The sequence below is a fragment of the Schistosoma mansoni genome, chromosome 6, assembly GCF_000237925.1.
Source record: "Schistosoma mansoni strain Puerto Rico chromosome 6, complete genome".
NCBI classification, from domain to species: Eukaryota; Metazoa; Platyhelminthes; class Trematoda; order Strigeidida; family Schistosomatidae; genus Schistosoma; species Schistosoma mansoni.
This window is the reverse complement of record NC_031500.1, coordinates 18235750-18251954: the sequence shown is the minus strand read 5'-3', so window position 1 is coordinate 18251954 and position 16205 is coordinate 18235750. Positions and strand designations below refer to the sequence as shown.

The following is a 16205-nucleotide window of genomic DNA, read 5'->3' as shown; positions in this document are numbered from 1 at the left end:
TTTCGTTCTATTATGGGACTCCTCAGCAGTGCGCATCCACGATCCCGCACTCGCGAGATTCGAACCCAGGACCTACCAGTCTCGCGCCAGAGGAGGAGTCCCACAATAAAACGAAACGGCCAACCAGTGCTTCCAGGTTTTCCATGGTAGTCTAGCCTCAATTGACTCATAACTTCAACTATGGAAATACTGAAATCTCCACAAAACCTCTTCTCATCGACATTTCTTTGTGTTTGACTATAAATACTGAGTTACATTTGCGCTTAGACTGAGTTGGCATATTTACCTTCTCCAGTTCGTTTCTTTTTTATTTATTGTCCGTCTGCATTACTGAATACATGAAATTACATGTATTCAAAAATAATTCTCGTCTTACATTTAATGTATTGAGTTATTCACTAACGTGAATTAAGCTAGTGAACATGTACGAAGTGAAATCGGATATGTATATAATTCGTCAACATTATGATCCGGTAATAAAAGAGTCAGACCGCGGACACAAAATCATTAATCCGCACTACTTATTATCTTCTCTTCCAGTTGCAACCAATTCGAATGTTGAAGAATGACGTTTTGACCCGGCAGTATGTATGTATAAGTCACTTGAGGATATCATCATTTCAGGTTGTTTGGATAATTAATGTTGCAACAACTAAGTTAGTATAAAGAAAGGACTATCTATCTGAAACATTTTGAAGTATATTAGATGCATATATATACATATATATATCAAGCTGATGATCCATAAATAGGATGAAACTTCATCAGTTGAGATGGCTGGGACACGTGTTACATATGCCCAACCACCGACTGCCCTGACGTGCAATGTTTTATGGGGTAGGAGTGGGTTGGAAAAAAGCTAGGGGCGGCCAGACCAAAACGTGGCCCAAATTCATGAAGTCACTCACTGACAAGTGGACTGAACCATGTTGGTAGGTGCAGACTACCTGGTTGGGATCCGCGAAATGATAGCAATCGATGGTTAGAGATCTTGAATGACATGGCTCAAAATCGTTTACAATGACGAAGGTGCATCCACTCTTTGTGCTCTCCCAAATTCTAATCTTCTGAATTCTTCATGTCTCTATCTTTTTTCTCTCTCCAAATTTATTTCAATGGATTATACTCCTTTAATAACATCTTCCAATCTTAATCTTTCACAAAATGCTTATACTCTTACTACTTCTACCACTATGGGATTTGATTGGACAACTGCATCTCTGTGCTAATGTGGTATGGCAACTCGAACTGATGTACATACGTACGAAGTTCTACGTTGTGACTGGCTGACTGACTGAGGATGAAACGCGTATCCTGAATTCCACTGCTAACTACATCACATTCCATATATTTGCTTCAATTCGGTTTTTGTCGACTGAGTAGTATAATATTTACCTTGAGTACACATGAATTAACATCTGATTAGATTAAAAAAAACACAGCGTACTTATCAATTATTATGCGTGTACAGATTTAATCATACGAAGTCAGTTATGATCAACATAGAAACTAAATGAAAAAGTACGCCAGTCCAAATCGCATAACACACGTCACGCATTAGGATAGTGAAATGAGATTACCAAGATTAACGGCAAGGAAGTTGAAATAATAATAATAATAATAAGAAAGACTTAACACTAAAGACTATGGATGGTGGTTAGCAATGGAATCCAGGACGCGTAGGATGCACATATTTCAAAAGAGATTGATCAATTGCAGTCCTAAGCATTAATGGGAATTCGAAAACCGCCAATGTAAATGAATTAAAACTGGGGAATATGGTTTAGAAAGGATCAGTGAAAATGAGGAATGAGTGACGGAATATTGATAATCAAGATTCATGGAGAAATAATGAATGTATTTGGGAGCTACTTTGACTGATTCTAGGTCGCATCATTCAATGTCACGTACAACAGCTTAGTTTAACAGTCAATGAATTCATGAAGTGATCCCATTTCTTGATTAGATCGCCCTTTGATTTTTATCAACTTACTCTAATATCAGTTGGCATTGCTGATTGAGGTAGGTGGTGGTTAGACACAAGTAAGATATTTCTCAGTCATTTCAGTCGAAAAAATTATATCCTCGAAAAGCTACACTTTAGGTTGAAAAATTCGATGAAAATTCACTGCAATCCTTGACTAGAGAATTGGTATTTGATTAAAGAGCTTTTAAAAGGTCTACATACTTTACCGGTAACGAATCGAGTCTGAGGAATAGAAAATGTACAACATACCATATTACCATTATAGTTCGTTATTTTAACTGTGAAAATACCACAATTTCTTCAAACCCTCATAGACTACCTGGTTGGGATCCGCAAGACAATAGCAATCGGTGGTTAGAGACCTTGAATGACATGCCTCAAAATAAAACCTGGAGGCACTGGACGGCCGTTTCGTCTTAATATAGGACAGTTCGACAGAACGCATCCACAACCGACTAATGATTTCAATCAAATTCAACAATCAACACAACTTCATAATAAAAATTATCATATGCTCACCGGTGAATAACTTTGTGAGGAAATTGCCGGAAATGCCGTGGCTAGTGGATCTAAACCGTGTCAGGTGTAAGGAAACGAACAAATGGTCACAAAAGGTCATGGATTGATTGAAGTTAGACATTGATACCGTTGAATTCTGGTTCAGTGGTTTAGAGGTTAAGTGTTTGTTTCCTACTTGCGAGGTCGTGGATGCACACCGCTGAGAAGTCCCATACTAGGACGATATGGCTGTCCAATGCTTCCAAGTGTCCAATAATGTATATTTGTTTAGGCACAGAAAATACACCGTAATTAAGGGAAGGTTACAGCGCGGAGGAGGTAATCTCAACTAATAAAAGGAACAAGTCATTACCTAATTAAATAACATGATAATGAACAAAAGTTAGTAAATCGGTTGGAAAAAAGAGATGTAGCGATGAGTGATATTACTTTATGACAAATTATCCTCCCAAAGGCAAAAGAGTAATCTATCACACTTTTATTAAATCCACATAGATCATATTGCCCCCAAATGCCCTGGTACGGCTGAGAGTGGGGAGAGTCTGCTCTCCCTCTCGAAATGCTCTCATATGGCCACGCGAATATATAGCCTCTGCCAGGGAAGTCCTACTCACTACCTTCTCGTACCACGGGTGTTGTTCACAAAAGTGAGAGGACGAAAAGCGAATGTCCGGCGCTTTAACCGGGTCGGTGGACAAGGCGAGTCCACCTAGGGGAGTTGGAAAACCCTGATCCCAAACCAATGGTGCACATAGGCTGGCTCCAGGATCCTGATGGAACAAATTGTGTATGAATCTATTGTTGATCACCGGCTATCATGGGACTGCATCTCCTTACGATGCTCCACTACCTTGTGGACTAGACCTTTAGGTCAAAGGCTCTGGGTGTGACCCCCTAAGAAAACCACCTGCTTCAGCCTGGGCACCTGGGCAGTATCACAGCCCTCACACAAATCGAATGAGATTTGTGAGGCGCATATTTATCTGGTGCTTCCTTGTACCAATATTTATGTGTTTAAATAAATAAAGATCATGTTAGAAATGGGTGACAGGCTTTATCTCTGCAAGTCATTTACTAATTACAAATCGGCATGCTCGTCTTTGAATGACACTCTACGTATGGAAACTAGTAATCTACTACTTGATTACCCTAACCGATATAAGGGCAGCATTCTACGGAAATAACAGTAACGACGAGGTCAATTTATAAGCTTCAGTTCTTCTCAATCTAAATGTTTGGTTTCAGTTATAAAAAAACTTCTGTTTTTTTTCTGAAAGTCATTATTGTGATAGAGGATGCGGTTACAATTTCGAAAACATGCCGATTTCAGTCACAGAAGTAAAGTCAGTACTTTAATTTAATGAGGATGTATTCGGTTACTAGACATCGATGCTCTGTAGGAACATATGCTCAAACACACAAATCCAGAAATACACTCAAAAATCATAGATGTATTCAATGATATAACTTCTGAATAAAAAACAATTTTATAATAGGGGAAGAGGTCAAAGGATTCCTTAGCAGTGTAAAAATTGGACAGTATTCAAATGTTTGTTTGCCTGATTTAGCAAAAATAACAATACTACTATCTTCTTCAGACTTTTCTACTATTAAACTCATCTAGCTGTACCGATGAGACGTGAGGTTTGTGAGGACGGCGACAACTTGAGTTAACACAAATTTGTCCCAGACCCTACACATTGGTTGTGACTATGATTGGATTCTTTTAATTTCTCGAAAAGAAAAGTATAAGCACTGTAATAATTCACACCGCCCCCAAATGCCCTGGTACGGCTGAGAGTAGGGAGAGTCCCTTCTCCCTCTCAAAATGCTCTCACATGGCCACACCTATATAGCCTCTGCCACACAGGTCCTACTCACTGCCTTCTCGTGGAATTACTGTTGTTTACGAAATTGAGAGGACGAAAAGCGAATGTCCGGCACTTTAATCGAGTCGGTGGACACGGAAAGTCCACCTAGGGGAGTTGGAAAACCATGATTCCGAACCGACGGTACACATGGGCTCCAGTATCCTGAGGGAACAAATGGCTTATGAATCAATTGTTGGTGACCGGCTATCATGAGACTGCATCTCTTCATGATGCTCCACTGCCTTGTGGATCAGACCTTTAGGTGAAAGACTCCCGGTGTGGTCCCCTGAGAAAGCCATCTGCTTCAGTTTGGGCACCTGGGCAGTACCACAGCCCTCACACAAATAAATGAGATTTGTGCGGCGCATATATATTTGGTGCCTTTTCGTATCAATATTTATGTGTTTAAATAAATTAAAAAAAATAATTCATACTTCGATTTGAATTGCTGACGGTTGTCCACTTAAATTTGCTGAGGTTAATACTAATGGGTGACCACCACTAATACTGATACTATCACGCTCATCACAACCGCTAGAATGTTCAACGTTATTGCCAATAATTGATGAGGATCTAGTTTGTTCATTCAAAGCTGATATAAGTTTACGTATAAAACCAGAATCCGGTATTCGAATACCAACACGCTTGTCGCCTAAGTTTAACAAACGAGTGCTCAATGGATCCTGAAGTCTATCAGAAAAACGTGGTAATAGAACAGTGACAGGACCAGGGAGAAGATCTGATAGCAAACCAGTTGGAATATTTTTTGTATCACACCAGTGGGAAATATGTGATACCTAAAAAATGCAGAGGTAGAAAGTAAAGAAAACCACACACTGTGAATAGACATGAATGAACTATTTTAACTATGCATACATGTAGTGTCAAATTAGACCAGTGGTCCTATTGCAAATTGATATGTAGGATTTAATCAGCACTAAGGATTCAGTAAATATGGTCACTGCCACTCAATAACGAATCAAACTGTAAATATGTATGCACATATATCGATTAGGTCATGTAAGAGGTGAGCTTAACAGTCATTTTATTACAATCCCTTGATATTAGTGTTAGAGAGAGAGGATAATGTGGCGTCTGCTACTTATACAGACAGATATAAATAGTATGCATCGGAAGTTGGATTCTTACTGACAGAAGAGGAACATGAGAAGTGAAAGAAAAACACAAGCGGTCCGAGTAACAACAGAAATGAAAGAAAGATGATACATTTAAGAAACAATTCAAGGAAGATGTCCAGATAGTGTATCCAATGTATTGTTTCCATAGTTTACAAATGCGGTATATGATTTTGCATAATGCAATAAATTGGTTCACCCTACTCAATTTTTCGTCCATTACAATAAGAATACATGAAGCAGTGAGTGTGGAAGTGGATACTTGCGACAAATATTTCAATAAGTCATGTGACAAATTCAAGATTTGATAGTTTGTTTCCAACATACAAATTCGCATACTTGGATTCAAGCCACCCTTTAAGGGTATGGGACAACTACATTTTATTCGGTTGCCTAAAGCAAAGTATTAGAACTTGATTGTTGAAAGTCAAATGTCATAGCTACTGAACCCTGTTCAACATAAAATTGAATTTACTGGTATTTTATTGACTTTGTAAAAGACCACACTAACTATAAGAAACGGTCAATGATGGAACTGTACAGTACAGTGATTCAATGATTTAAGAGTCATTATCTTGAGGAGGGTAGTGATAGAAACATTACGATAGCAAGAATGGTACTCAGCTTTTGACAAAACGTATAACTTAGGACACAAGTGAAATGCCTGCTCTTTAATACTCTATAAGACATAGTCTATGTAAGGAGAAGTCATAAGTAGACGGCGAGTATTTGATTATAAATATCTTCGAAGTATTACTTACATATAGCGGAATTGAAGAGCGACTAATGTTATTGCTATTCAACTGCTGTTAAGTGTTGAGTAAATCGATTGCTATGCATACTTTGATAGAATAAAAGTAGAACGCTATGTGAAGCCAAACAATACATATCATTAACTACATGAAATCATTGAACATTAGTCTAAGCTGATACTGATAACACATAAACATACAAAAAGAACAAAATGATTTCAACCTACCTGATCTAAGCATATAGCCATAGGTTTAGTCTCTGATCGACCTTTAATACGACGTATTCGTTCAATTGCTTCAGTATTAAAAACGGAACAAGCTAATCCATAAATAGTGTCTGTTGGAAGTGCTACTACACCATCATTTTGACTGATTAACTGAACGATTGCATTAAGATTTAAACTTGCTAATAAAATTACAAAAAAATTAAGTGAAGCATTATAATCCAGTAGTGTTTTACATGAGACACTAATTGAATATATTTCAACTTTTTTCATAGTTGAAATCATGAGTCAATTGAAGCTAGACCACCATGGAAAACCTGGAAGCAACGGACGGCCGTATCGTCCTAGTATGGGACTTCTCAGCAGTGCGCATCCACGATCCCGCCTCGCGAGATTCCAACCCAGGACCTACCAGTCTCGCGCTAGAGCACTTAAGCGATAGACCACTGAGCTGGTATCCAACGGTGTTAATGTCTAACTTCAACCAATCCACGAAGTTTGAGCAACTGTTCACTAATTGTCTTCAGTGAGTTGTTATCTCACAACAGACTTGGTTGAACTCCACTGGTTACTGCTTCCCACTAGAACTCCAGAACATGTATCTTAAAGTCAGTCACTAGTGAGCATATGATTATAATCATCATCGGTAAAGTGCTCTGGTGCGAGACTCGTAGGTCCTGGATTCGAATCCCGCGTGTGGGATAGTGGATGTGCACTGCTGAGAAGTCCCATAATAGGACGAAACAGCCGTCCAGTGCTTTCAGGTTTTCCATGGTGGTCTAGCTTCAACTGACTCATGATTTCAACTATGAAAAATACTGAAATCTCCACAAAACCCCTTCTGATTTCAACTTTTATTTCAATATAATTGGGACGATACGTTTAGACTATGATGTCATGTGAATAAGAGTTTAAAAAATAGTGTAACAAGTATAAGTCCATGTATTTGGAACTCTCTATGATTAGTGATAATACTCGGCTGTCGGGGTGAAGTTCAAAACTGAATCCTATAATGAACTAAAAGCTTAAAGAGTCGTACAATATGGCAAATTGACGGAAGTCGAGTGATATGTTAACTACTGAGTCCCGATACTATGGTTGAAATGTAGTAAACTGACAACAAGACTCAAATGTTTTGAGTAGGATTATGAATGGCCAGCAATTCAGAGTAATCTCTGGTCTTTTTAAATGATATCTTTCTGAAAATTTTACAGATCTATTTGAACGCACTGAAGTTATCACGGTCAAGAAGTTTGAACCAGGTACGTTATTTCTAAAAGTATACTAATCTTGTCAATTTTTCTGCATTACATCGGAGACTTCAGTTTTCAATATTTAGTGGCGAGAATCTATTCCGCTCTCTTTTTATCTACGATCCAGTCACCCCCTATCTCAACGGCCGATATTTGATGGTGTAGAAATAGGTTGGAAGAAAGCTGGGGATGATCAACCCGAAGACATGGCATCAGTTAATGAGGTTATTGACAAGTGAATTGCGCCATAATAGTAGAAGTAGACCATCTGGTTGCGGTCTGCGTGAGCACCATAACCAATGATTAAAGACGATAGATTACATAGATCAGAGTTGATCACGATGGAACATTCACATCTACTGTTCGTTCTCTCTTAGGTCCTGAATTTCAAAATCATCTTAAGCTTTTTATTTCATGAATTCAATTATCTTCTCGACTCATCATCTGTCCCTAATATCGTTTTGTATTACCGCTGACACTCTTACAATACTTCTACTACTCTAGCATTTTGCTGTGATATATGGTATAGCAAAGTGAACAGATACATACATGTTCCAGGTTCAATGTAGCGTATGATTAAATTAACTCACTTCAATTGCCAAAATTAAGTTACACACAGTATTATTTTCTCCACTATGACAATTTTTTTCCTCTACATTTCCATGTACATACGCTGTAAATAACGACTCACATAAACAGTCCATATTTCAAGACACCTAATACTTTGAATTACTTCGCAGTTATACCATTGTCTATTCTTAGTCTATGCCCTTTAATAGACATAATATAAGTATGAATATCGTTTTTTTAAAAATAATTATTAAATATTTTGGGTTTTAAACAGAACATAAGAACCATAAGTATATATATGTACAAAATAATTATTTTTTTTTACTATATTCCAGTGTAAATTTACGAGATATGAGATAAAATAGAACAATTAGGCTGAATTACCAGTACTCTAGAGACCTTAGACACTAGAACATATTCTACACTTAAGTAGGTGGAGCTAAGCTCTAGAAATGAAGTATCCGACTGTAGCAGCTACCTTGTCGTAGCGATTAGGTTTACTTATCATGATGTCCCAATCAAACTGCATTGGCTAGAACACATTCATTTAAACCCAACCATACTATGTCAGTCGGTTGAGGAGTGGTAAATACTACAAGTAGCAACTTAAGGTCTGAGAGTGAAGTGTCCTGGTGACTGTTCTGGGTTGTAGTGTCAGTAAGATGTTACTCTTAGACACATACCATTTCCGTATATTGTATCTGCTCACAGGAGGTCAGAAAGTATTAGCTCTAAAAAATAGCACGTCTGACCGATGGTATTGATAAGACCTTGAGCAAACGAAGTTAACACATGAAGTACTGATAGCCCCTAAGTACTTATCTTTATGACCAAGCGCCTACAACAACAAGACCACTATCAATCTGGTTACCTTATTAGGTAGCTAAATAAGTACCTCCTTAGTGTAACGAACCAAGAAGTAATAATCACCGATGCACCTCTAATACCACCCTAGACCACCATGAGTTCAATTACTAGATCAATACAACTATCAAGCCATAGACAACTTTCATCCAATAATGAAGCAACGTTCATAAAGCATCAAAAAGAACATGTCACAACTTACCATCTTTCACATTAATAATTTTATTATTCATGATAGTAGGATAGAAGTTTGTAAGCAGGTGACACAACTTCGAGGGCATTAATTTCAGTGTAAAACAGGTTTACGTCACGCAATTATTTCCCAAAGAGCTAAAGTAGTGAAAAATGTTGTCATTAGTAGACAAAAGAAATATAAATCGTCATAAGACAGTATATTAAGAAATTAATGTGACTGGCAGGAAATAAGCCTAGTATTCCACTTTGAAATTCCTTGACAAATAAAAGAAGCATGAAAACTTATATTTTCCCACAAGTGACTTAATAGATAACATTTGATTAATCAGCAATGTTATACTATCAAAAAAAAACATATTCCTGCCAAAAAGAAGAAAAAGTAGAAAAACAAGGACACAGTATCTAACTTATCAGTCAATCAGTCAGCTACAACGTAGGACCAGGCACATATATGCATCGGTCCAAGGTGCCATACCTCGTTAGCACAACGAGATCAACACCGGATTCATAGTAGTTAATTTAGTGGTGGTAATACATAAAAGATAGGTTGTATTTAAGGATTCAGTATAGGAAGGAAGACAGATATGAAGCAATTTTAATCTCAACGTTTAAGGGAAGATAAAGAGTGTATACACCTACGCCATTGTGATCGATTCTCAGCCATATCACACAGAGTCTCCAACCATTGGTTACGATAGTCACGCGGACCCCAACCAAGTAGTTTGCATCTACCAACATGACTCAGACTAGAAGTTAGTGACTTCAAGCACTGATGCCACGTTTTGGTTTGCCGCCCCTAACTTTCTTCCAACCATCCCCAATACAAGTCAGCACAGCACGTCGTGGTAATCGGTGTTCAGGCATACGTAACACGTGGCCCAACCACCTCAGTCGATGAAGATTAATGACCTCATCAACTGGTTTACCATCATTCCCTAATAGCGTGTCTTATCTAACTTATAAAGTATTCGAGCACAATGAAATTACTTGGAAAAGCGATACAACGATAAAACACAAATAATAATTTATCACAAATTAATTTTATGTTATGACGTCTAAAGTCAAAGTAATCGAGCATTAAGAAGTAAAGCAACGTGAATATAAACAATGATACCATCAGAAGTACAGAACTACTTAAAAATGGGAAACAACAAACCCCGAAAGATAGTGTAACCTGTAATAGGACACAGAGCACATAACCACCGAGGCTTGAAGAAATTCAGCAAACAGATAACAAATCAAATAACTCCAATGGACATACACAGCGCAAGCGATGCACATAACAAGCTACCGTATATATCAGCAGTGGATCAGTGATGCCTCCAAGAGGAAACCCATGTTTATTTAACGAAACAAAGAGAAATACCAGTGAATAATGGTGGAATACTGTCCTGAGTCCTCAAAAATACATTATGTTCCCTCTTAAAGAACTCCTGTGGAGTTTTTTGGACCATCACAAGCGGTAGTGAATTCGATTACTTGTATGGAGTAAAAGGTGTGCCTACAGTCCATTCTGCTGTGGTGTCTGCAATTTCTGAGTGTTACCCGTAAGATTTCTGTTAGGAGTGAGCTTATGTAAGTATTTAAGGGGACAGCCAGGAGTGTTTAGGATACAATAAGTCATTAGGTCACCTCTGAAACGCCTGTACTCTAATGAGTAGAAATCCAGTGACTCAATGCGTTCTTCATAAGGTCTGAATTCGAGTCCTCGAACTGACTTCATGGATCACTTTTCAAAGCATTCCAGTGTATTCCTATCCTTTTGGAGTGAGGGAGGAAACACATTATTTCCATATATGGAGTATACTCCGAATGAGGCCGTATAAAATTGTTAAAGACTAGATGAAAAGTTTCACTGTCAATCTGACCAAAAGTGCACTTCAACGTTACTAGTGTAAGATTTGCTGGAATGGCACTTTTACCACATTTAGCGAGATTACGCTTTAGATTATAGGGTACCAAGACTCTTACATCTTTCTCGATTTGGCATACTTTTAACCATAACGTTGATTCATGTCGAGTTAAATATCCAAACCTTTTTTAGAAGAGAGAATAGGATTTTTTCTGGATGATTATTCAACAAGTACAAGCAAAACAAATTTACCTCGAAAACACATAGATTGCTAACGTGCACGAACATGTGCACACACCGAAACGCAAACTTTGAAATTGCGGGCAAACTTCAGTTGCTGTTTTGAAAGGAGAGGAGGCTAAATGACCCATATCAGTCCTGTCATTGGTGACAAGTAATTTGTTCTAAACTTGTGAACTTCTCTAGAATAATCTCGTAAATCCTCTGTTTTAGAAGACGAGAAAAGCGGAGGCATATCAGATGAAAATTCATCGCTAGGGTTTACTTTAGTCAAGCATCATATGACAGGTTTACTATTTCGGGAATCAGCTTTGTTGAGGTTATCTGAACCTTTTCTAGCAGCTCAATGTCTCTTATTAGACAAGGGCTAGCCGCTTGTATGCATTACTCGAGTTTGAAACGAACGAACACTTAATATAATTCAAGAAGGCTTTAGCATTAGTATGGCTAAAGGCCCAACGTATTGACAACACGTTTCTGAAACATCTGGTGGCTCTCGAATGTCAATGTGAAGTAGTTTTTAAGTCTTGGCTAATGATGACTCCTAAGTCGCTGTGTGTCTGGATAGCAGGTATCTCACTGTTATTCACCGTGTATGTGTCTGTACCTTGGAAAACAATATGCATCATAATGCACTTGGAAACAATTATCGGCAACTACCAAATTTTCAATCATTCAGATGGTTTTTCTAGGTCATTTTGAAGCTCTAAACTATCACCTCCATTTTTTATCGCTGTCCATATCTTGACATCGTCAGCATATAACAAAACCGATGATGATGGGACACTAGGATTATGATGTGCGTCGCAAAGTTTCCTTCAAGGTTTAACGTCTTCAGTGAAAAGTGATGGCTCTGTTGATACTTTCATTGTTAAATCACTCATATAATTTGTATAGAGTAGGAATCCGAGTATTGAACCGTAGGTACCCAACGAGGATATCCTATAGATTAAGAAATAGAGAAGTGTACCTTGACCTTCAAACGTCCATTATTTAAATATGATTCAAACAACGATAACTTCATACATGTCATCTTGAACTGATTTATGAGACACGTATGATTTACTCCCCAACAAGCTTTTGAGAAACAAGGGCACATCACATCTATCTTTCCCTAACAATCAACGAGGGTTGTCCATCTATCTACTGCAGCCAGCACATTGATAAAGTAGAAATAGCCCTTCCTAAAATCGCGTTGTTGGGTTGAAAAGAGGTTTATCGATTTCAAGTAGGCCCGTTAACCATCGAATATGGGAGATGTCACAACCTCTGCCAGTATTGAAAGAAGTGCTACTGGTCGGAAGCTTGAAGGCTCTCTGCGTTGACCTCCCTTGGAATTTGAAGCAATGTGAGCCGCCCCTCAATTGCCTGAGAACATACCGTGGCTTAGTGACTGTAAGAACATTACGCCAAGTAGTTTACTGAAATTCGGGCCGCTTCCTCATTGAAGTAAACCAGGATAAGTGTCCTTGTCTATATGCTGCAGTCTGATATACCAATCCAGTGCTTAAGTATACTTCTGAAACTCCTGTTGAGTTTCAGCTGGAGCCGTCCTCGATGTGAGTCGTATGCCACGGTTGAAATATTTAAAAACACCGTTTTGCCAGGATTTCTGCGTCATCAACGTCGTAGTTGTTTAGACCATTCATTAGGACCTAACCACTGAGAAACTCTGACTATGGTTTGTCGAAGAGACGCTGCATGAAAGAATAAGCTTTTCGGACTAGATGCAAATATGTGATGATGTTCAATTCACTGACTTTAGATTGACTACTCATTCCTCGATTTGGACTTCCATTTCGTTGTCAACACCGCTCTATTTTCAATTTTCTAATCTAAAGCTTACTAAGCTATTATACGACATATTGTACCTTCATCATTCATGGCTGGTTATGCCTTTCTTTGGAGCCACGATTTGAAGTGGGGACGGGAAACCTTCAGGTTTAGTTTTTTGCTGACATATGATCAGCTTCTAAACGAGGATATCCATGCCGCGACTCAGGAAGATGTAGCGGTTATTGTACATTCCATGTCAAACGTGTTGACTAACGATTTATTCCGGAAAAACGAGAGTATTTCCTACCCTAGCTACATTACAGCATAATACATGACGACGAGAGAGCATCCTGAACACGCGCATACCTAAAGAAAGAGACGATTCTAGGTTCAAAACTGCATGGGATACTAGCTACGGGTCAAAAGAGAGACCTAGGACAAGTTGGAAGCCTACCTGAAGGACTCTGACCGTACCAATACCGAGGTTCAAAGTAATAAGAGATATTTTTCTGATCGAGCTAGCACCCGAAATGCAATTTAACCCGAAATATCTCTGCAGATTCATGACATTAAGAAAACCTACAAACGAGGTTATATGTACTCTCAAAGGATAAAGTCTTAATAGATTTAATATGGAAGAGCTGCTTTATGCTGACTCCACCGACCAATTAAACCAGGAATCTTTGAGCGCGGAATAGTCCTCAACTCTAGTTCCAGTTAAGAGTCTTGGTAATATCCAACTAACTACTGTGTTCGTAATAGGAAAAACAAAATCCTTGCACCGAAGAAAGTCACTAGAATGTAACAACATCCACCCTACAATCCTAAATCAGTGTGAGAAGGTAAACCTAAACCTTTTCAGACACTCACTGGAGCCACACCAACTTCCAAGAGAATGGAATTAGACCACTCAATAGTCTTCAAGGGGCGAGACAGCCAACTGCAGACCAGTCTCACTACTGCTAATACCGTCGAGAGTAATGGGAGGACTGGTCAGTGAACAAATTGAGGAACAGATAAATAATAACAATGTCTTTACAAAGCTTAACAAGGTTTGGGGGGAGAGAATTCCTGTCCGTTTAATCTTACCATAGCACATAACAGCTGGAGGACCTGATGAAAATAAAAGATAGTGGCCTACTCAATATTACTTGACTTCACTAAAACCCTCTACACAATGCCACACGTATTTTTCGTAGATAAGGTTGCGGAAGTCGGGTCTCACTGACCCACTCTTATCTTGGCTCCGAAAGTACCTACAGAACAGGATGCTTCGTGGAGAAGACCAATAGTATACTGTTTAAATTCGGTCTTCAACTCATTACTAGTAAAATATCTACTTACGATGAGTTTATTTTTGTTCGATATCTTCAATGAAAAAGCTTTCAAATTACTAAGCGTTCTAACATAGAATATATCGAGACATTTGTGAGCAGTTAATGTACAATAGGCAATTCGTACCATATGTAGCCATACTATCGACAAGTTTCAAACTCCTATGAAGTTACAGGAAATAATTTTAAAACGGAATCCTTCAGATTATTCACATTGTTAGAGATGTAATTTATCAATTGTATTGAGAACAATAAAACTTCCAAGTTAATACCAGATATCAGAAGTGGTTTTTGTGGCTATTACAGTAATTTTAATAGTTGAGATCATGAGTCAGTTGAAGCTAAACAACCATGGAAAACCTGGAAGCACTAGACGGCCGTATAGTTCTAGTATGGGATTCCTCAATGGTGCGCATCCACTATCCCACACGCGGGATTCGAACGCAGGACCTATCAGTCTCGCGCGCGAGCGTCTAACCTCTAGACCACTGGGTCGGCATCCGACGGTATTAATGTCTAACTTCAACCGATCCTCGAAATTGAGTAACACATCCACCGTTGTCTTCAGTGAGTTACTATCTCACAACAGACCTGGTTGAGCTCCACTGGTCACTGCTTCTTACTAGAACTCCAGGAAATACCTTTTGAAGCCAGTCACCAGTGACTATATGTCAAGAGTTATATCAAGAAAGTACAATATTAAAGTCACTGTATTATAACGTGCCCTCGTCTCAAGATATGTGAAATTATCAAATGTAGACTTAAAACAGTCCTTTAATGATCTTCATTTAAGAAGGCACAGTAACTTTTTAGCATAGGTAGCGATAATTTCAAATGATTAGTCTAACCCGTTAACTAATCTTAATCAAATAACTTATGTTTAACACAAGTAGATATTATGAAATTAATTTGAAAAAATAATCATCCCATGGATATAAGCTCAAAAGCTACTAGACAGAGTAACAATCTCAAGTTATTAAAATAAATCATTCTTACTCTAAGTGAAGTTGTTAACTATTTTGATGGTTGGCATTATTTTGTGTTTTCTGAGTTCTTACTTCACAGGTTTTAAACCTTAATGAACACCTTTTCGAACATCACATGAAATAAATTAAGTCATCTATAATGGAATCACAAAACGAGCATTATTGATCTTCAGGAACTGATATTACAACTAGAAATCTCCGAAGTAGTGCAATTTAAACCAAACAGAACTAGGTGAACGCAATTGAACGTATTGTATTTAGCATTCGAAATCATACACACATCAAGTGCAAAAGAATCACTAGTTCGTATAACAAACACCACAATAAGCTAGGTCTGTTGTAAACTTTCATTGCCTACAATGATTGGGATATTTATGTTAGCAAACGTTTATAGTTATCTAACTCTATATGATGTACTGGTTAACTTACAAAATGACGCTGGAAACAAAAACTTAATTTCTCCAAGTAAATCTAGTGATTTGAATTCTATTAATTTATTATTATTTTAACAGATAAACATTGGTACAAAGAGGCACCAGATATATACGCGCCTAACAAAAATTGTCATCTCATAAGATTTGTATAAGGGCTGTGATACTGCCCGGGTGCCCAGACCGAAACAGGTGGTTTTCTTAGGGGGACACAC

At 38.1% G+C, this 16205-nt stretch overlaps 1 protein-coding gene across 1 annotated transcript in view; it reads right to left on the bottom strand.

The window, feature by feature from the left end:
* Smp_127100 (hypothetical protein) overlaps window positions 1-9457 on the bottom strand; it is a gene marked incomplete at its 5' end in the record, with an annotated part of 14350 nt that extends 4893 nt beyond the window's left edge. The window contains 3 exons of the mRNA XM_018798490.1: window positions 4812-5174; window positions 6493-6671; window positions 9379-9457. Coding sequence (XP_018653426.1) covers window positions 4812-5174; window positions 6493-6671; window positions 9379-9457 — 621 coding nt within the window. The remainder of the gene's footprint in view (window positions 1-4811; window positions 5175-6492; window positions 6672-9378) is intronic.
* Between the last annotated feature and the right edge of the window lie 6748 nt (window positions 9458-16205).